Source organism: Dipodomys merriami, unplaced genomic scaffold, assembly GCF_024711535.1.
Source record: "Dipodomys merriami isolate MVZ:Mamm:240054 unplaced genomic scaffold, mDipMer1.0.p SCAF_102, whole genome shotgun sequence".
Classification (NCBI taxonomy): Eukaryota; Metazoa; Chordata; class Mammalia; order Rodentia; family Heteromyidae; genus Dipodomys; species Dipodomys merriami.
Window position 1 is genome coordinate 2,805,286 of NW_027202294.1, and position 27,197 is coordinate 2,832,482.

A 27,197-nucleotide genomic window follows, 5' to 3' on the forward strand; every position below is an offset into this window, starting at 1 on the left:
ATGTTGAAGGTCACAGTCCCTAGCCCTGGAACCTGGGTTTATGTGCTTTTTTAGACTGGGTCTTGTTCTATGTGGCCAGCTCAGTCTGGCCTCAAACTCAGAACTTTCCTGTTTCAGCCTCCCTAGTGTTGGGATTACAGATGTGTATCCCCCATGTCTGGCTCATACCTGGAGTTCTGAATCAGCATTGTCTACTGCCCTGAAATGGGATTCCCTGACCTCACCTCCTCCATTTTAGGGAGTTAGTATGTAGGGTGGGGGGGAGAACAACCCTCAGGAATTAAGCCCTGACCTTGCCAGGGGTGTGTCCAGGCTCTGTGGGTACACATACCTCTTTGTACATGCTTCACTGGTCCCTCTTCCCCTCACAGGGCCTCTGTACACACTTGGCCCCTCAGCCCCACCTCCCCTTACACACACACACACACACACCCCTGTTGTGTTTCACAGGGATTACCACAGTACTGATGATGGTGCATTGCTAGCCCGAGACATCCTCCATCTCAGGCTTAGTACGTGGGCCTTGGTTAAGTCTCTCGCCTTGCCTGCCAGCTAGACCCCAAAGTGGAAATAAATCAGCCTCCGTTGGCTTCCCTTCGTTTCAGGCTACCCAACGGGGAGAAAGTCCAGGCCCCTCAGGGTGCAGTTTTAGGGGAGAGGATCCAGAGGCTGAGCCCTGTCCCTCTGCCAGCAAACGGTCCTGGGACATTGGGCAGCCTGGCCTTCCTCCAGTGAGGAAGAGGAATCCGGGAAGCCTCCGCCGCCGCCCAAGCTAAGAGTGAATCTGGACTGCAGATCCCCCGCAGAGCCTGGCTCCCAGAGTTCAGTACTCTGTTCAGTTCCACTGTGAGCAAGTCTGGCTTTATGGCCCTCGCTCTGTCCACCCTCAAGGAACGAACAAGCCTTCGGAGTTAAGAAGAGGATGGGAGTGGGGGATGACTAGGCTGGGAAGTCCCCAGGGTGGGGAGGCCTCGGGCCAGGCCTGGCTGGGAGGAGGTGCCAGGGTGCCAGGTGCGGGGAATGGGGGGGGGGAGGGTGGAGGGGGGCTGGGGACGGGGTGGCATTGAGGCTGAGGCGCGCTTCCCGGACACTGCCAGCAGAGGGCGCCTGAGGACCGGCGAAGAGGCCGCACAGGGCCCTGAAGGCAGGTGGGGTGCAGTGGGGCCTCTGAGCGGAGGGGGTTTGGGGGAATCCCCGATCTGCAATGGGCTTGAGGGGACACCCCACCCCCACCCCCGACCCGCCGTCTCCTGGAGTTCTGGAAGCGCCCAGACCTCGCTGCCACGGCGCGGGCGTGGCGGCCGGACGGGTCCTTCCTCGGGGCGCCCGGCCGGGGAGCAGGGACTGCCGATCCGAGCCTAGTGGCCTAGCGTGCAGGATCGAGAGCGGCCCCCCCCTCCCCGGTTCACCTTCGCTTGGGACTCTGTGCCTCAGTTCCCCCTGAGGGAGTTCTGTCCAGGCTCCTGGAAGCCCGGAACTGGGGAGCGCGGTGGGTGAGCGAAACGGCAGAAACGGGCGCCGGCCCCTTGTGGGGGGAGCGTGGAGGAGTGCGCGCCGCAGGGAGAGGCCGACCGACGCCCGGAGGAAGGAGGGACACACGCAGGAGGGACCCGGCCTTCCTCCGCAGATGAGCCTGCGGCCCTCGGCGCCCCTCGCGGGCTGGGCTTTGCGATGGATCCCGGGATTCTCCGCTCCGTCCAGCGGCCATGATTTATGGCTGGGCCAGGCCTGGTGACCTTGGACGGATAACTAATGCCGAGTCAATAACGCTACAGAAAAGTGACCTGGGAAGGGTGAGAGGGGGAGGCCTTAATGAGCCTTTCCCCAGGCAGCTCCCCTCTAAATCTTGGTGCTTTTCCCTGCAGTTCACTTGCTTGGAGCCCCCAAGGCCTCCTGACAGGTTTGAGAGGTGATGGTTAACATCCGCTGAAAGGGAGTGGCAGACCATAACATCTTAGAGGGGGGGGTTCACCTGAGAATGAGGGAGGCTGGGGGGGCACGAGGAATGCATCACCTCGGGCTGAAGACAGGACAGAGTCACGCGTGGGGAAGCAAAGTCGGTGGCTCGGATTCCTGCCAGGCCGAGGCAGAGCACCGCTGGCCAAAAAGAACGAAGTGAGGTGACCCAGTGCCCTCCACTTCCCTCCACCTGGCTCCTGCCCTGGCCATGTCCTGGTGTGCTCTCCCATTCCGAGCTACCCCAGGACTGTTTTTTTTTTTTTTGGTCTTGGGGGACTCCCTCATTTGCCCCCATGGCCTTCATGTGCATGAGGTTTGTGGAAGGCAGGCCAGTATCTTAACTCCTGTGTCATCTGCTTCCTATTGGGAGTGGACCAGAGCGGCCTCCTTCTCCCCGTCTAGGGGTTACCTGAGTCATCTGGGGGCCCTAGTCTATTTTTGACAGCTGAAGGAGAAAGCGGCCTTCCATGTCTGAGTGAGTTCATCACCCTCTGCTCACAGAAGCATCCTGGAGGCAGTGCGATGCATTCCCATCTCCCAGACCCGTTCTGTGGCTGAGCAGCCGAAGGCTAGACAGGGACACAGCCGAGGGAGGTACACACCTCATATTGACACTGGTGCCTGTGTATGTACACAGGTGAACTTGTGTGTGTACATCCATCCAAGCAATTCACATATTCATTCAACAAATACGAGCCACATGAGGGAGCTTGTATTCTAGTAAAGAGAATACATGAAGTAGTTGTCCACTATGTATCAAGGGGCATCGTTGTGGGTGTCTAAACTCGTTGCAGAATAGAAAGAACCATCGGCAGAGGGTATCCAAGACTGCAGTTTAGGAAGTGGAAATCCCAGGTCTTCCCCATCGCCACACTCCTGCCTTTCATTTCCAGCCGCTCACAATCCCCCACCCTGAAACAAAGTCCCCATCTTCCATAGAAGAAGACCACCCTGGCTCCAAATGTGGCTGCATAATTCTGCAAAATAAAAAGCCAGGGCTCCTTGAATGATTGCAAGACAGAAACAACAAAGCATTAAACCAATCACGAGGTTCTTGGAAATGCAAGGCTCCATGGGATTGCCCAGGTCACATGCCAGTGAGATCAGCCCTGCATGTTGCCTTGCTCAGGCTTTACTTTCCTAAACCATGACTTCCTGCTGGACTGGCCCAGCCCTTGTGGGTCTCTCACTGGGATCTGCTGGGCTTCCTGGTCACAAATCTGGGAAATCTCATTCCCACCACGCTCACCCAACACTGTTCACCTGAGCTCCTGGCCCCTAAGATTCTTGGCCCCTCCCAACACTCCCTACACTTTCTTGGTTCCATATCTTCTGTTTAGAATTCAATTCTTCTAGAAAACCCACTCTTCCAGCCATCTATGGCTCATGCCTGCAATCCTAACTACCCAGGAGGCTGAGATCTGAGGATCATGGCTCAAAGCCAGCCGGGGGCAGATTAATCGCCAACTAACCATCAAAAAGTTGGAAGTGTAGGGATGGTTCAAGTGGTAGAGTGCCAGCCTTGAGCCAAAAAGCCAAGCAAGAGCAAAAGTCCTGAGTTCCAGCCTCAGTACAGTTTGCACATGTAGAAGGGAAAAGAGAGAGAATCCACTTTTCCATTGGTCATCTCCTCCAGGAAGATGCCTGATTTTCCACATCACAAACTATGTGTTTGGGTCAAAGCACAAATCTGCCTTCACTCATAGCTGTGCAGTAAACATAGCATTCTAGAAGAGAGGGATAGTCTCATATCATTGTAATTCCCCTGCCCCTAGCTGACACCACACGGTGAGGGCTCAGTATTTGTTGAAAGAGCTGCAGACATCTTTCATCTGTTCATGTGGCTGTGTTTGGACACCATGAGCCGGGTTCACAGAGAAGAGTGTACATGGCTTGGGTACAAGCATCTCCTGTGGGTGCACAGTTCCCCAGGAGTGCATGTGCACTGGCGTTAGGGGCATGCATGTGCACTGACCAGGGGCACTTCCCTCTTCTTTATCTGTTTTGAAGCAGGGTCTTGCCATGTAGCCCAGGCTAACCTGACCTCAACTTAACCATCTACTGCCTCAGACTCTCCCCGCTGGCATTACAGGCATGCCTCCCCAGGCCTAGCTCCTGAGTAGTTTGGGTAAGCATGGGCATGTCACAGGCATGCCTGGCTGTGGTGTGCGTGGATTTCTGGTGGTGGACGTGTACCCAGACCCAAGCTTGGCACAATGGGACCTAGATGGACGATGGGCGCAGTCCCGTGAGGTCAGGGCTGTGCCCGGGCAGGGCTGCGGGCGTGCTGTGCAGGCCGTGTGCGTGCACAGCTGCGTGGCGTGGCCCCAGGCAGGTTGGACTCCCAGGGCTCCCCCGTGTGAGCGGGGCTGCTTTGTTCCTTTGCCGCGGGCAGCCACGAGGTTCTCGGGGGCTCCCTGGCTTGGGTGTCTCGGGCCCCGCGGCGGCGATTGGTAGCCCGGGCCCCCTCCCGTTCCGAGCGCGGGGTGGGGGGGTGGGGGGGCGCGAGGCCATCCATCTTCTGTTATTACAGCGTAATGGGGCTGCTCGGGCGCCCGCCCATTTGTCATCGGCCTCGTTCGCTGATAACGGGCATTTGTCATCACTTTCCTCCGCGCCAATGTCATCAGCGCGCTGACAGCGGGGGAGTGGGGGATGCGTGCCTGCACTTGGCCTGCCCGACGCGCGCGCCGACACGCACACGCGTGCCCGCGGGACGGGGGGGGGGAACGCCGGTCCTGGGGGGTACATGTCCCCGTGTGCGCGGATCCGAGCCCCTCGGAGATGGACACACACACGCAGCTGCGGCTTGGAGCAGCCTAATCCGTCAAGCAGATATTCCCAGCTGCAGATCCTTTTTCCCAGCCAGGAAGGGGGGGGGCGTGGTTAATGGCAGCTTGTGTGCAGGTGGCTCTGTGCCAGCTCCCCGTGTGCACACGTGTGACATCCGCCGCCAACACTTATCAGGCCCCCACGGGGCTGTGTGTCCTAGTGGCAACACAGAGAGGATTGGGGGAAGAGTCCACAGGGCGGGGGGAGGGGGACGGGGGGGGGGGGGAGGAGGGTGGAATGGTGGATGCCAAGGGGATAGTAGTAGTTCCGGAAATGCCTTCCTCAAGAGTCCTCCAAAGGCCGCACGGCCCAGCTGTCAACCTAATACTCAGGCTGATCTGCAGCAAGAGGGACTTAGGAAAGACTCCAGGAAGAACTTCTCAACAGTTAAGGGTACAAGGCAGATCTGGGCATGAAGCCACTGGTAGGTAAGAGGAGGGCTCCTTTATTTCTGTCCTGTGCCCTTTGGTGGATCAGATGCCCACCGGGGACATGGCTATCTTCCCAATGTTGCTTTCTAGCATGTTTACCTCAAGATGGCAGAGGGGACTCCTTTGGCCCTTATTAAGCAGAACTCCACCCCCCCCCAACACTCCAGCACATATTAAGTGCTCAATAAGCAGCTGCTGCATGAGTAAATGACTGGACATTGGGGGGGGGGAGTGGTTCTTCCCAGTGCCTTTCACAATGGCCACTGCTGCCACTGGCCCAAATCTCATCACACACCTTCCCCCTGACTCTTCTCCTCAATCCTGCAGCCCCCCAAATTTCCCCTTCCCTGGCCTTTCCCTCCTGGGCAGAGGAGGAGGGGTGGAGGAGGGTCCCCTGGCAGAGCAGGGCTCGCTTGTTCCTTGTAAATGAAGACCATAATTAACATTAAATTAAGGTAATACAAATGAAGGCAACATAGAGGCTGACAAGATGAGCGTTTGGGGAGGCAGTGGGGAGAAGTGATTCATATTTTTAATTTACTGTACGGATGGGCCGTGTGGCTGGGGAGCGGGCGGCTCTGGTGGAGGGGGTGTCGCCCCGCGATGTTTGCTTGGGCTCTGAGCAGCACACAATGACTATTAAACTCAACTGTCCATATAATGGGACAGATTCCACAGGACGCCCACCGGGGCACCAGGAGCCCAGCCGGCCAGGCTGTAAATCCTGCCCACCTGCCTGCCTAGCTGGCCAGGCCTGGGGCCGGCACACCTAGTCCCCAAGCAGGTGGAGGGGTGTGTGTGGCCAGGGGGGGGGGAATCCTGGAGCGCTAGGGGGCCAGGCTCCTTTCCCTGCTGCACGGAAGGCTTGGGGCATGTGCTGGGGTGAGGTGGGTTCTTGTCCTCCATGCAGGTTGAGCCTCAGTGCATTCTGGGAATGGAAGATTCTAGTGTCCCATTCTAGAGAGGGAAATTAGCCCTCATTATCATCGTCCTCCTCCTCGTTGTCATCACTGCTTATTACACTTACCAAACACCTCCTCTGGACCAGCTTCTAGGCGGATCTGAGTGAGTCCTTACGTTGAGAGGATGTCAGGTGGGCGCCGGTGGCTCACACCTGTAACCTTAGCTACTCAGGAGGCTGAGATCTGAGGATCATGGTTCAAAGCTAGCCCTGGCAGGAAAGTCCATGAGATTCGTATCTCCAGTTAATCACAGAAAAAGCCAGAAGTGAAGCTCTGGCTCAAGTGGTAGAGCACTATCCTTGAGCATAAAAGCCCAGGGACAGCACCCAGACCCTGAGTTCAAGTCCCAGGCCCAACAAAAAAATAAAAACACAAAAAAGGATGTCACCATGCTTTTCACATGGAAAAATGCAAGAGACACAGGAAGCGTGTGGTCATGGAATTCGTACACATCTGGGGCCCCACTGGGTACCTCCACCCCGTCCTGGGGTGCCTTTGATCCATCCTCAACCTCCACACAAGGCATGAAGACCAGGATCACACACACCTTCCCTTTCTGGATGCTGGGGTCACAGTCTCAGAGCACTGAGGACTGGGGGGAGGTGCGGGCAAGGGTGTGGCTGTGATTACGTGCACCCCCACCCTCCCCCCTTTTCACTTCAGCCAGAAGAGAGGTGCCAAGAAATCCCTGGCGGGCAGAGGGATTCCTGCTTACTCACTCCGCAAACAGCCAAAAGATGAGCGTCCCTGGGATGAGAGACGCAAGTGTAATTTAGGTTTTGATATTATGAAAGTCTCGCTGCTCTAAAACAGCGGGGCACTCGGTGCCTCATTAATAAAGGATAAACTCGGAGTCTATTTACAAGGCGCTTTTTGGGGTTATTTACTCTCCAATATACATACGTAATGTTGCTCATACTTACCGCTAGGTACAGCTCATCCGTCCAGCCTGGGCCTCCCAGCCATCCTGGGGAGGGGTGAGGCGGCCTTTGGAGGACTGAAGGACCACTGGGGAAGAGCTGGTGCCCAGAGGCCACCCCTGGGAGCAAAGAGGCTCCATGGGCAATGCCAGGCTTCACAGGGCATCACAGAACTGGGAAGCAGAGGTATACCTCTCTGTCCCCCTCTAGTCCCTGCTCTTCCCAATACCCCATTTCTGCAGCCAGACGTGCTATCTCCAAGGCCAGCTCTCCTATGGAAGAGCACTCCTCTGCCAGACATTTGAGGTCCTCTCTGCCCATACCCATCCTGGTATCAAACCAGGGCAGCTCCGTGCCTCCTGGCACCGCCCTGGCAGGATTGGCTTATGCTAAGGAGGACTGCATTCAGTTTCTTGTCAAACAGCAAGTTCTTCTCAGAAGGATGTTCAGGGCAACACTGCAGCCATCCTACACCGGTCCCCGCTCTGCCATCCCTTTCACTCTGTGTCCAACAGTGTCTGGAGTTGGCAAGGTATTCCTCCAACCAACAAGGAGCCCGTCTTCTGGCTCCTGGTGCCCATTAGTACAGCCACAATGGGAATCATAGCCGCCCAGCGCCCCTCGTGCCCTGCAGTGGCCATTAGTCTATATTCTTCACCTAATGTGTTGATCTCAGCAGGCATCCTCTGTGTTGGGGTATTTTTCTGTTCTCATCTTCTAAGTGGCCAAAGGTCAGGGAAGTCATCCAATGTTACTGAACCAGTAAGCAGTAAGGCTCTTACCCTTAGAAGCCTCCTTGAAGTTCCTGGATCTTCACTACCAACCAGCCTGTGGCCTCAGTGAGAGGCGATTTCCTTTCATTGATGGACTCAGTTTCACTGAGACACTCAACACGCCACTGTAGCTTTGTGTCTGGGCAAGGTGTCGTAGGTGTTGTGGGAGTGTAGGCCCCTGCCTTGGTTGGAGATCCTGGTAATTCAGAGGAAAGCTGGGCCACTCGGGTTTGTGCAGCCATTTGGGAATTGTGAGACTTTCTATGCTTAGCAGGTGTATGGTCCAGGGACCCATCTAGGGAGGGTAATGGGGGTATGAATGGGCACAGTGATGCTGGGGTCAGGGTGTCTATGTGGGAATGGGGGTCTGGCCAGGAGACATCTGGTGGCCGCTAGGAGACCTGCACCCTTTCTGCGTGTGATCTAGGTTTCAGGTCTAGCTTAGGGGTCTGAGAAGACATCAACACCCATGAGTTGGAGCTCTAGGCAGCTCCAGGCCATTGTGCCTGGGTTGCAGTGGGAAGACTGCTGGTTCTTGAATCTTCCCATCCTTAAAGCCAGAGGAGAGTTGACCTGGGGGTGGTGGGGGGGAGGGGGAGGGAGGCAGAGGAGAGGTCTAGATAGAGGGAGGATGGCAAAGAGGAGAATCCGATCCATCATTGTTGGTGGACAATGAGCCGTCACCACCCTAATTAAAGACATAATTGCAGCAAATACATCCTGGGATGAGAATGACAGAGGTAGAAGGCACCTTGTGACTAGTGGCTAAGAGATGCTGCTCTTCAGAGCTGGGGAGCCCACCCCTGAGCACCCCAAGCTAGTTGCAAGGAACCCTATGTCTCCAGACAAGGAGGACTGAGACAGGAGTGGGGGGGGGGGAGTGAAGGAGCAGGGATGGGCCTGAGGTGAATGAAGGGCAGGAAGGCAGCCATGAGGCCTGGCTGAGACTGGGCTGCTGGCGTTTGGGGTGAGCAGCAGTGGGGGGGGGGGTTAGGAGTGAACATCTCTGCCAGTGAAACAGTACAAAGTAGGATTTCTGGGCACACCTGTTTGCAGGTAAACCAGGCCCTTGCCAAGGTGGCAGATGGGTGCAGGGGCTAGGCTGGGAACTTACTCTATACACACAGAATTATAACAAGGCACAGGCCATGTTAGCTTTTGGTTAGGCTTAGACTTCAGAGACCAGGACAGGATGGGGTAGGGGACTGTCCTGAAGGCTGGTGTGCCCTTTTCTGGGCATCAGGATACAGACAAATGACCCAGCACTGGAAGGCAGACAAGATGGGCTTTCCTTAGCAAGATGTTTCTTCTGCTCCTTCCTTTATCAGGAAGGTGGAGCCACCCCTTACTCTCTGGCCTCCTCGGCTATGGATACTGATGGCCCCAGAGAGTCTTGACACTTGGGGTGCTGTTTCTTCTCCTGAGGGCTCCAAGGCCTGCCTGTTTACCTGGGCCCCTGAACCCTCTTACTCACCAAGACCAGAGCACAGGGTCAGGTGTTCAGGCACAAAGGCCTGCCCTAATAGGAAGCTTGGTGGCCCTGCTTCATGGCTCCATTTGCTGTGGCGGCCCCTGGCCAGGTCCTTCAGGGTGTATGGACTGGCCCCAGGGGAGTCAGGGTGGGTGGGGAATGGTGGGGAGTCGGGAAGGCAGGCAGAGAGGGAGGGAGGGAAGGCTACTGACAGCAGAACAAATGCTTGTAATTTTATAACCAATCTCAGCGAGTCCGTGGGGGGCCGTTTGTGCCTCCACTCAGGACCAATCAGCCTGACAGAGCTATGAGTCTGCCTGAGTGAGTGTGAGCAGTTCCCCCCAATGCCACTTAACTGCAATCTCATTACCCACCCAGCCCAAGACCGGCCGGAGCTGAGGGGCTGCAGCAAGGGGGGGACCCCAGCCCAAATCAGAGCAGTGCTAAGCCTGAGCCAGACCCCTGCCAGAGTCCAACGGATGGGGGTGCCAGGGACCTAGAGACTGAGAAGAAAGGAAGCAGAATCTGAGGAAACAACACTTAGTAAGCACCATTGGGTGCTGAACGCAGGGGCACAGCCCCTGCCTGCAAAGGGCTTGCAATCTGCTCTGAGCAGCTGGAGAGTTTACAGATGAAGAGCTCCGAGGAAGGCACCGATGTAAAGAGGCAAGAAAGAAGCTGAAGGACAAGCAAGATAGGGCAAGAAGGGCGATCTAGCGTTGGGCCAGGGGCTGGAAGGAGGGAGGGACGGGGGATGAGGGTGCCGTTGAGTGCTGGAAGATACAGAGCTCGGAGGGAGGGAGATCGTCACCCACGGGAGAGTGAGGAGGGGCAGCTGGGGGGAGGGCGGCTGGCCAGCGATGGATATTACAGGCCTGCCTTGCTGGATATCTGGCTCTGGGGATGGCTGTGTGCCCATTAGTCTCTCTAATTGTCAAAAATCTAATTTAGTGTCTGGAGCCCAGGCCGGCCTCGGGTTAAATGGAGGGAGGCAGGCCTAGCTATAAATCTGCCCTTCCAGCCTGGGATGGTGCTAATTCTGCAGTTAAGTGAGTGGGTGAGGGCGGCGCTGGAGAAAGGGTGTCCTTGGTAACGCTGTGTGCCAGCCTCAGCCGGGTTCTCTGCTCCAGCAGGAGGGGCTTGGCTACCCACGGGAAGTGCCTCAAATCTAAGGACTAGTCTCTGGGGATCCATAAACCATCAATGCTCAAGGGCTGGGCGGGGGGCGGGTAAGAGGCTCTGGGTCCCATCTCCAGCACCATAAAAAGACAAAACAAAAATCAAACAGGTAAACCCATGAGCACCAACTTCATAACCCCACTCTAGGTATATGATTGATTCTACTCTCTCAAAGCTCTGGGGGGCAGTGAGGTGCCTGGGAACCTGAACAGGCCCCTCAGGGCTGCCTGTGGTGAGGGCTCTGGACCTGGGCTCCTAATGACCTCACTCCCCTCAGAGCTGCTAATTGAAAGCAAGGGGTGTGGTAGGCGCAGCGGGAGAGACTGGGAGACCAAGAGGCCTCAGCTTCCATGGAGGGAGGAAAACAATTTCTCCCAGCTTCAGCTCCATCTCACCAGCCACCACCCAGCTTTTCCTGCTGCTAACCGAGTGCCTTTAATTAGCAGCCTAATAAAATGCTCTTAATTGGCAAGAACCAATCAGGAGGAAGGGAGGTCCTTTCCCCAGTCATTGCTGATGGCACCACAGCCACAGAATTAAGGGGGAGAGGGACCCCAAGTCCAGCTCAGCATCAGGAAGGGCAGCTGAAGGGCTGTCTTCAGGTACACCGGGGACCCCCATCCCTGAGGCAGGCCAGCACTGGGTTTTCAGCGAGGCCTACCCTCCATCAGGAACTCGTAGGGTCAGGCCAAAATAACAGGTGTTGGTGACCCCAAAGTTGTTGTCTCGACTGCCCAACACCAGGGGGGTTATGAATGTGGGTCCCTTTTCTCCTGTTCATCACCTGTAAAAGGTTGGGTTTATCTAAGGGACATTTCCCCATCTTTACTCGGAGTTCTGCACAGAGCCCCATAGTGACCACAGCCTGGACTACCTTAGTCAGTCCAGGTAAGATCAGGTCCAGGCCCATGGGCTCATGGAAGACAGGGAGCCTGGTCAAGTCGATTATGAAAAGCCCAGAGGTGTAAGCAAGGACCCACAAGAGCCCCGCTTGTGATACCAGAGTGGGCAGGAAGTGGTGTCCAACTCCTGACATGGTTTAGGGGGAGCAGAGGGGCCACTCCCTCAACTCAGCCAGCACTACCTCAGATAACACTTCTGAAGGTGAGCTCGTTCATCTCTGATAGGAATGCAGAGGAAACCTTATAAAACATGACATGCATGCCAGGAACCATGCATTTCTTCCCATTATTTACGTCAGGTATGCTGGGTCAAAGAGACAAGACACTTAAAAAGTTCACTTTAATCTTATATTTGTAATTTAAGTTACTTTTTTTCTGAACAGTTAAAAAAAACAAAAACACACTCTATTACCATGATCCTAGGTTATGAACATATTGATACAATGACTACACATCACCATAACATAATCACAAAAGTCAAAGCAGTCAGTATTAAGAATCTAGAGAATGAACAGCTGAACCAGCTGAAAGCTCTCAGGGGAAGCTCACGTGTTGGCAGGCCCTTTTCCACCAGTGGAGTCCACTGAACACCCCTTACATGAGTCAGGCTGGGTTTGAGTGGTCACTGTTTTGGGAAAATGTTGGTTTCCTTGGTACACAGGAGTCTGACCTCCTGGTTGGTCTTTTCCTTCAGTGTTCAAGAATAGGAAGCTTTAGGAGGTAAGTGAAACACACGCGTGCACACACACAGACACACACAAAACCAATCGGATTAAGTCAGCTAGGCTGACTGAAGAGCACATATTTTAGAAGTCTCTTGCCTCCGGAAAATTTTAGATCATAGGCACTGGACTTCCAACAGGAGTTTCTAGTCATCAATGTAGTAGTTCTACCCGAAAGCAGGCAGCCATGGTCATACTGTTTTGGTTTCTCTCCTCAGTGCTAAGGATTCTGATATCATAAATGAAATAAAATGGTGAAAAATAACCAGAAGCAAAGCTCACTTTTATTCCCCTGAGATGGCAGTCTTTCTGGTACTGATTGAAACTGGGGGTTCTGGACTGTCAGTGATCAGATATGTGGGATGAGGCCCCGGGAGATGAACCCAGTGGGTTGTGTCCTAGTCTGTTCAATTTACCCAAGAAGATAAAGAGATCAGCAATGTGGATTAAAATTATACAGTAAACCTCATCACCAAAAACATGACAGTCTCAGAGATCAGATGTTTATCTGCAAGTACCCTGGATTACCTACTTCAGTCTAACCCTCAGGGCTGCACTGTTCTGGGTTGGACTGCTTCTACTTCTGAGCTGGAAGGTGTTACCATCTAAGGCAAAAGGAAGATGCTAAGGTCAATAATATTGAGGTATCCCAATTCTAGGAAGGAAAATGATAGCCCCAATTATTTCCAATATTCTTCACTCACTTCTTACCCCAAACCTTCTTCTACACACACACACACACACACACACACACACACACACACACACACACACACACACACACACACACACACACACACACACACACAAAATAAGCAGCAGACCAATGGCAGCTGTTCAAACAATAGTAAGGAAAGATGGCAAGGGATGAGTGCCTAGTTCTTCTCTGCAGCTTTAGATAGTAAACACACACACACACACACACACACACACACACATTTTTTTTTTTTTTGAATGATCTAGGAGTCTCAGTGACTATTCCAGTTCAGAAACAAGTTGAGGGCCAGACTTTATTACTTGTCAAGAGTCTATGTCTCCAAAGTTAGGACAAATCAGAAACAACTTAGTCAAGGAATAAGTGTTAAAAGGCCTCCCCCCATCCATAATTCACATCCACTTTCAAACTGCACTTAAGAAAGTAAAAGGATGCTTTCAGCAGTGACATACACACAGGGGCAAGGCATGCTGGTCTTGTGCAAGCAGTTAGTGTGAACTGAGAGGTCACACATGTGCCCAGCAGGTGCAGCCATGTGTACACATGCCACACCTGCTTAAAGGGTTTTCAGCCCATCTTGGGAAAGGTGTCTCTCAGGCCCTACATTGAAAAGTGGACTTTAGTGAGAAGAGACTCATCTCATAAGAGGACGCTTCATTTCAGAGCCAACAGACACTTCAGCTCCTTTTCTAACATTCCTTTAAATGCATTGAGACTTTGTTTCTTCTTTTTAAAAAGGTCAAACTTTACATTTATTCTAGCCCAGTTGGGGATTCGTGATAATCAATTCCCACTGAAATCATGCAGAGATGGTAAGTGCGGTTTACCTTCTTTGGAAATGAACTTCTACTTACCTGATTATTTCTTCTACAATCAACTGGTAAATGACCCCCAGAGCTGAGAAATGCGAACGATTCAAGTTTTTCAGACCACTTAACTTCATTCCCATTTCCAGCAGAAACAGAGGGACAACTTGGGAGGGCAATCTCAGCGAAGCTACTGGCTCCCTATCTGCAGGGTCCATCCCTGAGCTCGTCCAGTGGGCTGGATGAGCTTCACCACTGGCTTAGGGATAGTATACTTTGAGCTGAGCCTAGATGGGAGAGCAAAATCCTGGGCACCAGTGAATATTCAACAGCTCCCACTTTATTATAATTTTTTGCAACGCTAGGGACTGAATTAGGGCGTCACACAGCCAGGTAAGTGTTCTACCATTGAGCTGTATCCCTAGCCCTGCTCCCACTTTAGAATAGCAGCATATAACAGAAGGGCTACTAGTTATGGCTATCAGACAGTATTTGAAACAGCTTGAAACCCATGCCTTTTCATGTCTGACCTATATGTTTTTTAGGGCTGATATCTGCTGCAGAGTCCTTAACCAATCAAAGAGCTATTAATAGTCAACACAAGAAACAAGGAAGCCTGATAGTGGCTAAGTAGAAAACAATTCTCTGTAGCATCTGGGTAGTGGGAAAGTCAGAAAGGGAATTATACTGAGAAAATATTTCCCAGGCAACAGTGTATCATTACACTGGGAAATATTTTCTAAATGTAACTTGAGACTAAAAGCATACAAGTACTCATAAAGCAGGGAAGGAAAACTGACCCTCAATATGCAACATGGCCTAGATGTATTTTATGAAGGGAACACCTTGCAGACCAGTGATGCCTTGCTCTCCCCTCAGATGAAATAAAAAGGTGGTCTCTGGCTGTAGGCTACTTTTAACAGGCTCCCATTCTTCTGTTTTATAGCAACTGGCTAAAAAGTAGCTTTCTTAAACTCAGCTGTGTAGATTAAGAGAACAATGGGTCTGACAGCTCAGCTACCAAAGGACCTGGGAGACTGCACTGCGGCCTCAGAATTTGAGGGTGTGCCCAGTCACCGCTCGGCAGGCCCACTTATGCCCAGGGAGACAAGCTGCGTATGCAGTCACAGTGCTCCAGGCTGGTGTGGCACGTATGCCCTTGCACCTGGAGCCCGCTGGCGAGAAAGCCCACACAGCTACCTTCCAAGTGGCCAGGGCAGCCTGGCTCTTGGGCAGGTCCATTTGCTTACATTGTTTGCCAATTGTCAATGAAATTTTATTGGTTGGGGAAAGTGGAAAGTAAAAATAAGGCCAGGAGGAAGAAGAAAAGGAAAGAGAAGGCAGTGTCTGCCCTATTAGTAAACCCTGTGTGCCAAACTTCACCCTGGTACTCTCTCTGGTAGCTTTGCCTTTTTGCAAATACTGAGTTTGGGAGAAGCAGAAGGAAGGTTCTGCAATACAATGTTGGGATGGTTAGACTGACTTGTAAGAGATGACATTTACTGACCTAGACGAAAAAGAATCAGCTTGCTTTCCCAACCATTTGTTAAGCTATTCCACTTGAGATCTGGGCTTTTACCGGCTCAGATGAGGACATGGAGATAAGAGCCATGATAAGAATGCACTGAGCCACTGGCTCTGGCTATTTCAAGCCTTTCTGTAGGCCAAGCCTTGCCAGTGATTGAAGATGAAGCACAATGCTTTTTATTACACATCTAATTGTTAATGAGAGGAAATGCAATCAGCAGCTCCTTTCCACACTCTACATGGAATCGAGGAGACTGCTGAGTCCGGAGGAGATGCCCAGGCCATTTCTGTCCCCTTCCCCCATCCCCCTAGGCAGGAGGAAGAAGGACAAGGGAAGACTGGCAGATATGATGAGAGTGTCATGTCTGCAAATCCACTGCTGCCACAGAGTCACTTACAACAAAAACCTGGGCTTGAAATCATGACTGAACACACTTGACTCTTCCAAGTGTCACTTTTTATAGCAGATCCACCTCATGCAAGTTGAAGGACACTCTCTTCACAGCTTCCCAGGTTGATGTAGGGTTGAGGGGAATAGGGAAGGACAGAAACAGTTGAGGGAGGCAGCAGGCTAGGTCTTCCAGTATGTGCTTTCCTTTTCCCTCTCTTTTTCCCTTTCTCCCCAGGGTGGTACAGGGAGCCCCACAAAGTGGCCTGAGCTGCTCTGGCCAGTTGCCAGTCACTCCTGTAGTTAATGGGGGGGAAGGGGGAATCACGGGCTGTTTGCCTGGAAGCTGCTCTCCCCAGTCCCCTGGAAGTGGGCCATATGGGGAAAGTAGTTCTTCTGCTTAATGGTAAAGCAAGAGAGATTCTGGCAAAACACTAAATATATTTATAAGTCATCTTTTGTCTGGAACTCAGTGAGGGAGAAACAGGTGCAAAGGGGAAGGAGGAGGAGAGAAGAGGGGAGGGTTAAAAGTTCCAATCATTCACTCAAGATAGAAGACATCTTCTGATAGCAGCACTGAAGCAGTCGGCTATGCTGAGCAGACCATCTTGATCTGCTGCAGACCAACTGGGTCCCAACAGGAGTCTCAAAGCCCTGCTCCTCGCTGGTCCGGGGAAACCGGGTAGGAGTTTGTTTGTTGCTGTTGTTGCTCATCCTGGTCTTGGCAGATATGTTAAATACTGCAAGTTTTAATGAGTCCTGTGTGCAAACAGAGTGAAGTCCATTAGTCCTTTTTCCTATATTTCCTCACTTACTCAACGAGAAGAAAAAAGTGCTCAGCCAATTGGGAAAAAGGCTGGCCATGGGGTTGCCGGAGCTTCTGCCCGAGGCTACTTGGCTTGACTGGGACCACACACAAAGGGCACTTGTGCTCAAGCAGAGATGTCTTGAGGGTGACCCACGGTTTGGGTTAGTGTGCAGCAGCTAGGAAAGCCAGAGGGGCAGGAGCACAGTGGCATCACTGCCAACGGTAGGGAGATAGGAGAAGCTGGCCAGGATCTGACTAGAGGAACTATGTGTGGGAGCACTGGCAGTGCTCCTGGCACTTTCAAGGACAAATGAGTAGGGGGTAGCTAGAAATTAAAGTGGCTAGAGATTAAAGCTAACGCCTTGGGAAAAGACAAGGCTGACAAAGAAGGGAGCTTAGACAGAAATGCCAGAGACAGACTTTTAGGGGATGTCTGTGTTGTAGCAATGAGAGGAGAAAGGAGACATAAACAGGAAGAATAAATAGTACAAATTGAAACTGGGGTGTAGGTCACTTGTTAAGCATGTGCTATATAAGGCCCCAGGTCCAATATCTAGTAAACATCAAAACCTCAACGTCGCCGGGCGCTGGTGGCTCATACCTGTAATCCTAGCTACTCAGGAGGCTGAGATCTGAGGATCGTGGTTCAAAGCCAGCCTGGGCAGGAGAGACCTTGAGACTCTTATCTCCAATAAACCACCAGAAAACCGGAAGTGGCGCTGTAGCTCAAGTAGTAGAGCGCTCGCCTAGAGCTGAAGAGCTGAGGGACAGCGCCCAGGCCCAGAGTTCAAGCCCCACGACCAACAAAAAAACAAAAAACAAAAAAAACAACAACAACAAAAAAAACAAAACCTCAACGTCTCTAAATAAAAGGAAACATAGGCAAAGAATGGATAGGTAACATGATGATCCATAACAATGGCCAAGGGCTTATTATGTGCTAGACACCAAGAATTTTCCAACACAGTACTCTCAGAGAGAGGTAGGCCTGCGTGGTGCCTTCTGCTCCCATCATCTCATTCTTTGGGTCTGGTGAGATCAGAGGAATTGAGCAGAGGCCAGCTTCACAATCACTCTGCAGAAGCTTAGTGAATGTGTATTCCGATCGTAAGAATCCTAAGGATCGTGATGTTCCCTACTAGTGGATGCCATAGTTCCCAAATCCTCATTCACCTTATGAATTTGATGAGGCTGGACACCAGGTATCATCTGAACATGCTCTAATACACTTGGATCTGGGCATTTTAGGATATGCCTATCCTCTCTGAGGGCTTGCAGATCTGAGGGAGAGGATACAGAGTCCCCACCAACTTCAGAGCTACTGTCAAGATAAACAGGTATTCTTTTTTATGAAGGGGATGGAGAATGGGATGAGGATAAGGAAGCTCCCTTTTATATCCAATGACACTGACAAAGGAGAGCCATGAGATGTCAGCTGGAAATTTCACCAAGAGGTACTTCCATTCATGTTAGATTATCTGCTAGGTTTAAAGGGACTCTTCAGGCTATAGCCTATCACTTAGATCTCAAACTGATTCAAATCTCATTTCATTGTCATGCCATCCTGAAGGAATGGTTAGTTCTACTATACAAGGAGTCCCCAGAATCCTCTAAAATAGGGGTTGGCTGGCTTGGTGAAGGCAGTGTCCACTGGGGCAGCCCCCGCTATGTCTCACACCGTCTGTGTCACCTGTCTCACAATGGGCCAGAGGATTAGGAACCTTCTTTCTGGAACTGGAAACACCTTACAGCCAATATTCCATCACCACCCATGGTGCCGCGTCCACAATTCTTTCCATACCTGGACAAGTATGAGGTCAGTGTTTGGTTATTTATCTGGAGATGTAGGTGTATGTTCGAGATGGGGAGCGGGGAGGTTCAGCTTGGGTAGCTGGGTCATTCAGAAAGTCCCAGATGAGGATTGTGTCATCATGAGAACTACTGACAATCTGGAATTCATCAAACTGTAGTCGGAAAACTCTTCCTGAATGCTCCTGGAAAAGAAGAAAAAAAAAAAGGGTAAGAATTTCAAGGAAGTGAAAACCAAAAAGCACACAAATTCAGCAACATGTTCAGAAGAGCCTATGGAAAGGCTATCTATGGTGAGTTGCTTTCTCTCCACTATTTTGTGGATTCAAAAAACTGTCGGGCGTCAGTGGCTCATGCCTGTAATCTTAGCTACTCAGGAGGCTGAGATATGAGGATTGTAGTTCAAAGCCAGCCCAGGCAGGGAAGTCCGTGAGATTCTCTAAACCACCAGAAAACTGGAAGTGGTGCTGTGGCTTAAGTGGTAGAGTGCTGGCCTTGAGCTGAAGAACTGAGGGACAGCAACCAGGCCCAGAGTTCAAGCCCTACACTGACCCCCCCAAAAAAACAAATTAAAAAAAAAGTGAAATACTGGGTAGCTGAACAAAGTGAAGTGGTGTTATTAAGGTAAGCTAGTTGTTTCTCACTGCCAACTCTCATTGCTTAGGCTAGAGGGAAAGCATCCTTCATACCTTCCTGGTATTCTCTCTATAACTCTAAATTTCTCAAGGCCTAGGGATGGTGAGCAATAATAAGTGGTATAATGGAAAATTACTTATCAAACTTCTCCAACCATTAGCAAGGCCTCCAACTCTACTACTTGAGCCATATCTTCAGCCTTTTTTTTAGGGGGGGGGTGGGGGGGTCCGTTCATGGGCCTGAACTCTGGGCCTGGGTGCTGTCCTTCAGCTCTTCAGCTCAAGGCTAGTGCTCTACTGCTTGAGCCATAGTGCAGCTTCCGGCTTTTTTTTTCTGCTTATGTGGTGCTGAGGAATCGAACCCAGGGCCTCATGCATGCAACGCAAGCACTCTACCACTGAGTCACCTTCCCAGCCCACCCTTTTGTTTTTGTATTTGGTTTTGAGATAGGTCTTGCAAAAATTCTCAATCTTCATGCCTCTGCCTTCTAACTATCTAGAATTAGTGTGCATCCTGCCAGGGCCATTGGTAGATTTTTTTTTTTTTTTTTTTTTTTTTTGGTCAGTTTCCATCTCTGAGTTCTTTTGCTCAAGGCTACGGCTCTACCACTTTGAACCACAGCTCCACTTCTGGTTTTCTGGTGGTTAATTGGAGATTAAGAGTCTCATGGACTTTCCTGCCTGGGCTGTTTGTTTTTTTTTTTTTTGTCGGTCGTGGGGCTTGAACTCTGGGCCTGCACGCTGTCCCTCAGCTCTTCAGCTCAAGGCGAGCACTCTACCACTTGAGCTACAGCGCCACTCCCCCTGGGCTGGTTTTGAACTGCAATCCTTAGATCTCAGCCTCCTGAGTAGCTAGGATTACAAGTGTGAGCTACCAGTGCCTAAGATTTTTTTTTCAAATGGTATACAAACTCCTATTACAATTACCCATGTATAGTTAACAAACTAGCACAATTCATGGTGGCTCTTGTAAGTGTATGTGAGTCTGGTCTAGCACATCATGGGCAGTAATTGCACAGATGAAGATGTAAAATATTTCCAGCATTCTAGAAAATACTCAAAACCCGTCCTAGTCAATATACCATCCATATTAATTTTTTTCCTCTTATTTATTTATTTTTGCTGGTTCCGGGGCATGACCTCAGGGCCTAGACACTGTCCCTGAGCTTCTTCTGCTTTAAGACTAGCAATTGAATCTTGAGTCACAGCACCACTTCTGACATTTTTGGTAATTTATTGGAGATAGGAGTCTCATGCACTTTCCTGCGCAGGCTGGCTTCAAACTGCAATCCTCCTATCTCAGCCTCCTGAGTAGCTAGGATTATAGGCATGAGCCACTGGCACCCAGCCAGATTTTTCCTATTCTTGAAGTTCATGCAAATACATCCATATAGTATATATTCTTTTATGCCTGGCTTCTTTTACTCAACATTTTAACGTTCCTTTCTACTATTAATTATAAAACATTTTATTCCTGGGGCTGGGTGCTGGTGGATCATGCCTGTAACCATAGCGACTCAGGAGGCTGAGACCTGAGGATCATGCCAGCCTGGGCACAAAAGTCCATGAGACTCTTATCTCCAATAAACCCCTAGAAAACCGGAAGTGGTACTGTGGCTCAAGTGGTAGAGTGGTCGCCTTGAGCTAAAGAGCTCAGGGACAGTGCCCAGGCCCACAGTTCAAGCCCCACGACCAACAAACAAACAAAACAAAACAAAACAAAAAGACCATTTCAGGGCTGGGAAGGTGGCTCAGTGGTAGAGCGCTTGCCTTGCATGCCTGAGGCCCTGGGTTCGATTCCTCAGCACCACATAAGCAAAAACAAAAAATTCGGAAGTGGCGCTGTGGCTCAAGTGGTAGAGCACTAGCCTTGAGCTGAAGAGCTGGAAGGACAGCACCCAGGCCCAGCGTTCAAGCCCCATGACTGGACCCCCCAAAAAAGACCATTTCATTCCCTTTTTTTTTGTTGTTACTGGTTGATATTCTAACTTTCTAACATACTACTATTTATCCTCCCATTAGTGGACTTATGAGCTTTTGGCTGTTGCAAATGAAGCTGCTAAGTGGGCATGGTGACACACCTTTGAATTTAGCACTTCAGAAGGCATAGGAAGGACTGTCAGCTCAAGGCCTGCCTAAGCAACATACCAAGACTATGACCTCAAAACAAAGCAGCCAGGGGCCAGTGGCTCACACTTGTAATCCTAGCTACTTAGAAGTCTGAGATTGAAAACTGTGGTTTAAAGGCAGTTCAGGAAGGAAATACTTGACACTTTTTTTGTTGTTGCTGTTGGTCGTGGATCCTTAACTCTGGGCTTGGGTGCTGTCCCTCTTCAGCTCAAGGCTAGTGCTCTACCACCACTTGAGCCACAGCACCACTTCCAGCTTTTTCTGCTTATGTGGTGCTGAGGCATGGAACCAAGGGCTTCATGCTACGAGGCAAGCACTTGACCACTGAGCCACCTTCCCAGCACATTAACTACCAAACAGCTGGAAGGATCTGTGGCTTAAGTGGTAGAAGTCTAGCCTTGATCAAAAAAGCACAGGGACAGCACCCAGGCCCTGAATTTAAGCCCCAGAACTGTCATACACACATAATAAAGACCGGTGTGAAGCATGCAAATGAAGTATGTTTGCTACTGAAATAATGTGATTTATTTGTTTGTACTAGTACAGAGAGTTCAGGACTGTGGTCTGAACTTAGGGCCTCCTGTTCCCACTTGGCTTTTTTGCTCAAGACTGGCACTGTACCACCAGTTGAGCTACAGCTCCACTTCTGGCTTTTTGCTGGTTATTTGGAGATAAGAATGTCCCAAACTTTTCTGCCTTGCTGGTTTTCAACCAAAACCCTCATATCTCAGCCTCTAAAGTAGCTAGCATTATAGGCATGAGCCACCAGTGTGCAACTAGAGATAATGTGCTTTAAACCCAGCAAGGAAGGGCTGAGACTGCCTAAATGTTGATTCAGAATTTAAAACAACAGACTTGAAATATTTGTTCTCATATTTTCCTTGAGATTCTGTTTGGTGCACCACTTTCTATTTGACTGAAGTGGTATTTGTTAATCTGGCTAACAATATGATAAAAAATTTAGTGTTTTTGAAGGTGACATTTCTTCTAGGACTCACTTCTTTCCTCAAGTGTTCAGACAAGGGGATATACATGGAATAGCAAAGATGGGATTCAAATTGCTGGAGGCAACATCCTCTGAATGGGATGCTGAACTAAGGGCTGACTACTGGGTGCCTGGGTATTCCCACGGCACGTTTAACAGGCACAGGTGTGTTAGGTCCTCTGATTCTGGACAGTTTCCAATTTGAGTAATTACATTATCTCTCCCTTAGTACCTCCTGCTGTTTCTAGTGGATACAGAATTCTTATTTACTTCCTGTATTGCACTGTTAAGAGAGCTGCCATGCAGCTGTTAAACAGCTGCCACATTCTTTACCATATATAGTCTCTAAAGCACTTTTGGATGAAAGGCACTAAAATGTATCTTATTGTCATGTACTGGTTGCCTTTCAACTTAATAGATTTTCTGAGATGCTAACTATAAAAACCAGGTCTATATTCCATAGCACATCAACATTCAACTTCTTCCCATATACACTCTCCAACCGTCTTAAATAACGGAGCTCATACCACAAGGGTCCGTAGACAGAGAGTCCCTGCAGGAGCACGGGGGTCCAAAGCAGCCATAAGATCCCAGACTTTAATTTTTCTAAAAACCAAAAAGAGGACCACAGCCTTAGTTAAAAGCAAAATAAAGGGAATACAAGGATCTAACAGCAAAAAAGTTAGGGACATAAATATGGATGGAGAATAGAGTTCAAATGATAAAATCGAGTTCTCAAGGTGTCTTCACAAGCAAAAAAAGTGACAAGAGTCCTTCATAAGTAATACATTTTGTACTTTTTTTTTTTTTGTCGGTGTAGGGCTTTAACTCTGGGCCTGGGCACTGTCCCTGAGCTCTTCAGCTTAAGGTGATTGCTTTACCACTTGAGCTACAATGCCACTTCTGGATTTCTGGTGGTTAACTAGAGATAAGAGTCTCACACACATTCCTGTCCAGGCTGGCTTTAAACCACAATCCTCAGATCTCAGCCTCCTGAGTAGTTCCGATTATAGACGTGAGGCACCAGTACCCAGTCCAATGTACACGTCTTTTGTATTTAGTATCATTGAACATGGGATTCACTGACAACACAAATGGTGCTATCAATACTGGAAATTAAACCGAAGAAAATAAAGGACCCATTGTAAATGAAATGCTAGAAGAAATGATGAGACCTACCATTAAGAATCACTTAGAAAAGATGAATCAAATAAGTAAAATTTAAGATCTTAGTACTCATCTAAGCCGCAAAACTATTGCCCTCTAGTGTTTTCTTTTTTTTTTTTTCTTTTCTTTTTTTTTTGGTCATGGGGCTTGAACTCTGGGCCTAGGCGCTGTCTCTCAGCTCTTCAGCTCAAGACTAGCGCTCTACCACTTGAGCCACAGTGCCACTTCTGGTTTTCTGGTGGTTAACTGGAGTCTCATGGATTTTCCTGTCTGGGCTGGTTTTGATCCTTCTGAGTAACTAGGACTACAGGTGTAAGCCACTGGCACCTGTCCAGAGTTCAGTTCTCTTTCTCTATTTTTCTTCCTTTCTCCCTCCTCCTCTTCTTCTCTTTCCCTCCACTTCCCTCTCTTTACTTCTCTTCTCTTTCCATCCATCCGACCATCTGACTGTCCATCCACCCACCATCCATCCATCCATCCATCCATCCATCCATCCATCCATCTATCCATCCATCCATCCATCCAAAAATCTTACTATATATAGCCCAGGCTGGTCTGGGACTAGCTATTCTCTTGCCTCAGCATCCCAAGTAAGGGCTGGGATGACAGGTATATTCAATAACATCTGGCTAGATTTTATTTTTAATTTTGTTAGCAAGGGCTGGGAAGGTGGCTCAGTGGTAGAGCGCTTGCCTTGCATGCCTGAGGCCCTGGGTTCGATTCCTCAGCACCACATAAGCAAAAAGAAAAAAGCTGGAAGTGGTGCTGTGGCTCAAGTGGTAGAGTGCTAGCCTTGAGCTGAAGAGCTGAGGGACAGCGCCAGCGCCCAGGCCCAGAGTTCAGGCCCCACGACTGGACCCCCCACCCCCACAAAAAAAATTTGTTAGCAAACTCACCCATCATAGGCGCCACTGACTATTCTTTTGTTATCAAATCGAATACAACGCACCAATTCTTCATGGCCTTCTAACACCCGTAAACAAGCACCACATTCTATATCCCATAATCTGAAAGAGAAAATTGAGTAAGGAAAACTTTTATGTATTAATTTCTAAATGTATTTCATATAACTATGAAAAACCCTCAAAGGAGCTAGATGATGGCTCAAGTAGTAGAGAGACTGCCTGGCAAGCAGAAGGCTCTAAGTTCAAACCCTAGTACCACCAAAAATAAGTAATAATCCACAAAAATAGTATATGTTTGGGTGACAGGTATAGCAAATTTGTTAAGTCTGTAAACTTCAGCTGAATTTCCTAAGAGAAATAGAAGGCCCTATCTAAATCCATTTTATCCTTTGAAATGGTAAAAATCTGGGAACTTTTCATGTTTAGGTAAAGACAAAAGAGAGCAAGGCATGTAAGACAATATCAAGTCCAGAAGGTTGCCTGTGTTTCGGGTGGCCCTCACCCATCATACCCACCTAGAATCATTGTCTAAGTTAGATTAAGAGTTGCTTGATGACATGGCATTATACATTTTCCAAGCTTAAAAAGTACAAAAGCTACAAATGGAAACTGCCATTTTGAGTTTTTAACTCCCATTTCCTCTCTGGGGAGAAGAAAATGTTTCTTTTCCGTTTCTCTGTACTTTAAGCATATTCTACAATAAATTCTTGCTAAGACATTAAAAAGATCCACAAAGATAAAATCAATCACTACACATATTGCTTCCAGAATAATTTCCTTTTTTTGCCATACAACCTGGGCAGAAAAACATATGATTTTAGTTCAAATATATGTGGGATAGCTGAGAATGTGGCTTCGTGGTAGAGTGCTTGCCCAGCATGCATGAAGCCCTGGGTTCTAATCCTCAATATCACATAAGTAGAAAAAGCCAGAAATGGTAGAGTACTAGCCTTGAGCAAGAGAAGCTCAGGGCCCTGAGTTCAAGCCCCAGGACTGGCAAAAAAAAAAAAAAAAAAAAAAAAAAGAAAGAAAGAAAAAGAAAAAAAAATAAGTCTATAGCATACACTTTGCTTGAAAAAGAAATGACTAAGTCATGAGAAAAATGCTTTCTGAAATCACCAGTGAGAATAAGATGTATGGGTTTTGTGGCCCTCGCAAAACATTGTCATCTCTGCCATAGAAGACTCTCTGTTTTTACCCACTGTACAGGAAAGTTGTTTTCATATAACAGGAATGCAAGGCCAATTCTCAAGAAGTTTCCTGTAATAATTTAAAAAACTGTATGCTTCCAGAGCAATCGAAGTGCTTTCTAGAAATGATAATTTCCTTAGAGACGATAACAGCTTTGGTTTTTGGCAATAGGGAAGTTTGTGAACTCAGGACCTGACTAGGCAGACACTCTACTACTAAGCCCCTCTGGCCCTTAACAGTTGCTTCTTTTTGTCCTGGTACTAAGATTTGAACTCAGGGCTTCATACCTGCTTGGCTAGCATTCTGCCATTTGAATCAGGCCTCTAATCCATATTTTGCTGGTTATTTTAGGGATAGAGTTTCATGGACTTTCTTCCCCAACTAACTCTGAAGCATGATTTTCTATATATTAGCCTCTTGACTTAGGATCATAGGCATGAACCACTGATGCCCAGCAATGGCTATGTGTTTGTTTCAGATACATCTACCAAATTCTAATCTGTGATATTCGTGAAGGGATTTATGGATTAAAAAAGTCTTACAGAATATTAATTCTCTGGCCAATTGTGTAATATGAAGAAAACAGTGCTTAATTTCTAAGTAGGGACACAACTCTTTTTTTCTTTTTCTTTTTAACAATAGTGAGTAGGAGAAAAGGCTTTTATTTATTATGACTTTTCAAGTGGAGACAAAAGAAATGTAAAAAAGATGTTACTGGGCAGAGTACCAATGGTTCATGTCTGAAATTCTAGCTGTATGGAGGCTGAGATCAGGAAGACTGCTGTTTAAGGCCAATCTGGGGGAAAAAGTTTATGAGATCTTTTTCTCAACCAACAGTTGGGTTTGGAGGTATATAGCTGTCACCTATTGTAGATAAATAAAAGTGTGAGCCCAGGAAGGAAGTGTGAAAAATGGTTGAGGTATGACTTAGTGGTGAAGCATCTAGTATGCAACTCTGAGTTCAAATCCCAGTATCACCTACCCCCTCTGAAAGAAAGGAAGAAAACAAGCTCTTCAGTGCCTCCATATGGCTGTCTTCCTTACGTAAGTAGTACCTCGGATATAGATTTACAGGGTGATAAAACTATTATGGGAAGGAGAACACAAAGACTTTGTTGTGGTGCCTGTCTGAATAAGGAAAATTTTGGCTTGCAAGCTACAGAAAGGAAAAAAAAATTGATTATCAACATAGTTGAAGATCATAGGATCTGTGCACAAATAGCAAATGGGAGGGTAACAGTGATCCCTTTGGGGAAAGAGCTCCTGCTGCTCACCTGATAGTGTTGTCAGAGGAACCACTCACCACCAGCCTATCTCTGTACTGCAAACAGGCAATGCCTCGTTTGTGTCCATTTAGGGTCCTTACAAATTCACATGTACTTGTGTTCCATACCTGAGACAGAAATTGATATTACGAGGTTGATTTGGTGTTTTACCCAGCAAAATCTATGGCAACTGGAGTCCGATATGCAGAAACAGGACTGAGCAGGGATGGGGAATTTTTTTTTCTGCTCAGGGCCACTTAGATATTTGTTATGTAACTTGAGAGCCATAAGAAATTATCAGTACAGGCAGATGGCCACGGGGAGTAGATGAGAAGCATTTATTTCTGTCTCATCATGTACCAAATAATATGGTGGGTCTAATATAGTCTGCAAGCTGGACATTCCCCAACTCTGGCAGTGTCAACTTCACAAAGAGAACAAAGCAAAAGACATCAAATTAATGGCAGTATAGGGCTAATCTGAAGCTAGATGCAATGAGACTATTGAGGATAATCTGATCTTGCAGGTACATTTTATTAAACTAAAACATTTTTCTTCAGCCAAAATTGTTGCACACAGTCATCACCCTTTTACACAAACCAGACTTTGAACTTAATATTACACTATTTTATAGTGATGCTTAAATATGCAGTTGTCCTTAATCAAACTTTTACATAAACTTCCTATTCCAAGATGGAAACTTAGTGAAAACTGT

The 27,197-nt window shown here is 48.8% G+C and overlaps 1 protein-coding gene across 9 annotated transcripts in view; it reads right to left on the reverse strand.

Annotated features, from left to right (window-relative positions):
* Positions 1-11,763: 11,763 nt before the first annotated feature.
* Btrc (beta-transducin repeat containing E3 ubiquitin protein ligase) overlaps positions 11,764-27,197 on the reverse strand; it is a 168,518-nt gene continuing 153,084 nt past the window's right edge. For all 9 annotated transcript variants that reach the window (XM_069994979.1, XM_069994934.1, XM_069994946.1 and 6 more), the window contains 5 exons: positions 26,492-26,610; positions 24,018-24,128; positions 22,482-22,560; positions 18,197-18,389; positions 11,764-16,346 (listed from right to left, as the gene is read on the reverse strand). In XM_069994979.1, coding sequence (XP_069851080.1) covers positions 18,228-18,389; positions 22,482-22,560; positions 24,018-24,128; positions 26,492-26,610 — 471 coding nt within the window. In that variant the 3' untranslated portion in view covers positions 11,764-16,346; positions 18,197-18,227. The remainder of the gene's footprint in view (positions 16,347-18,196; positions 18,390-22,481; positions 22,561-24,017; positions 24,129-26,491; positions 26,611-27,197) is intronic.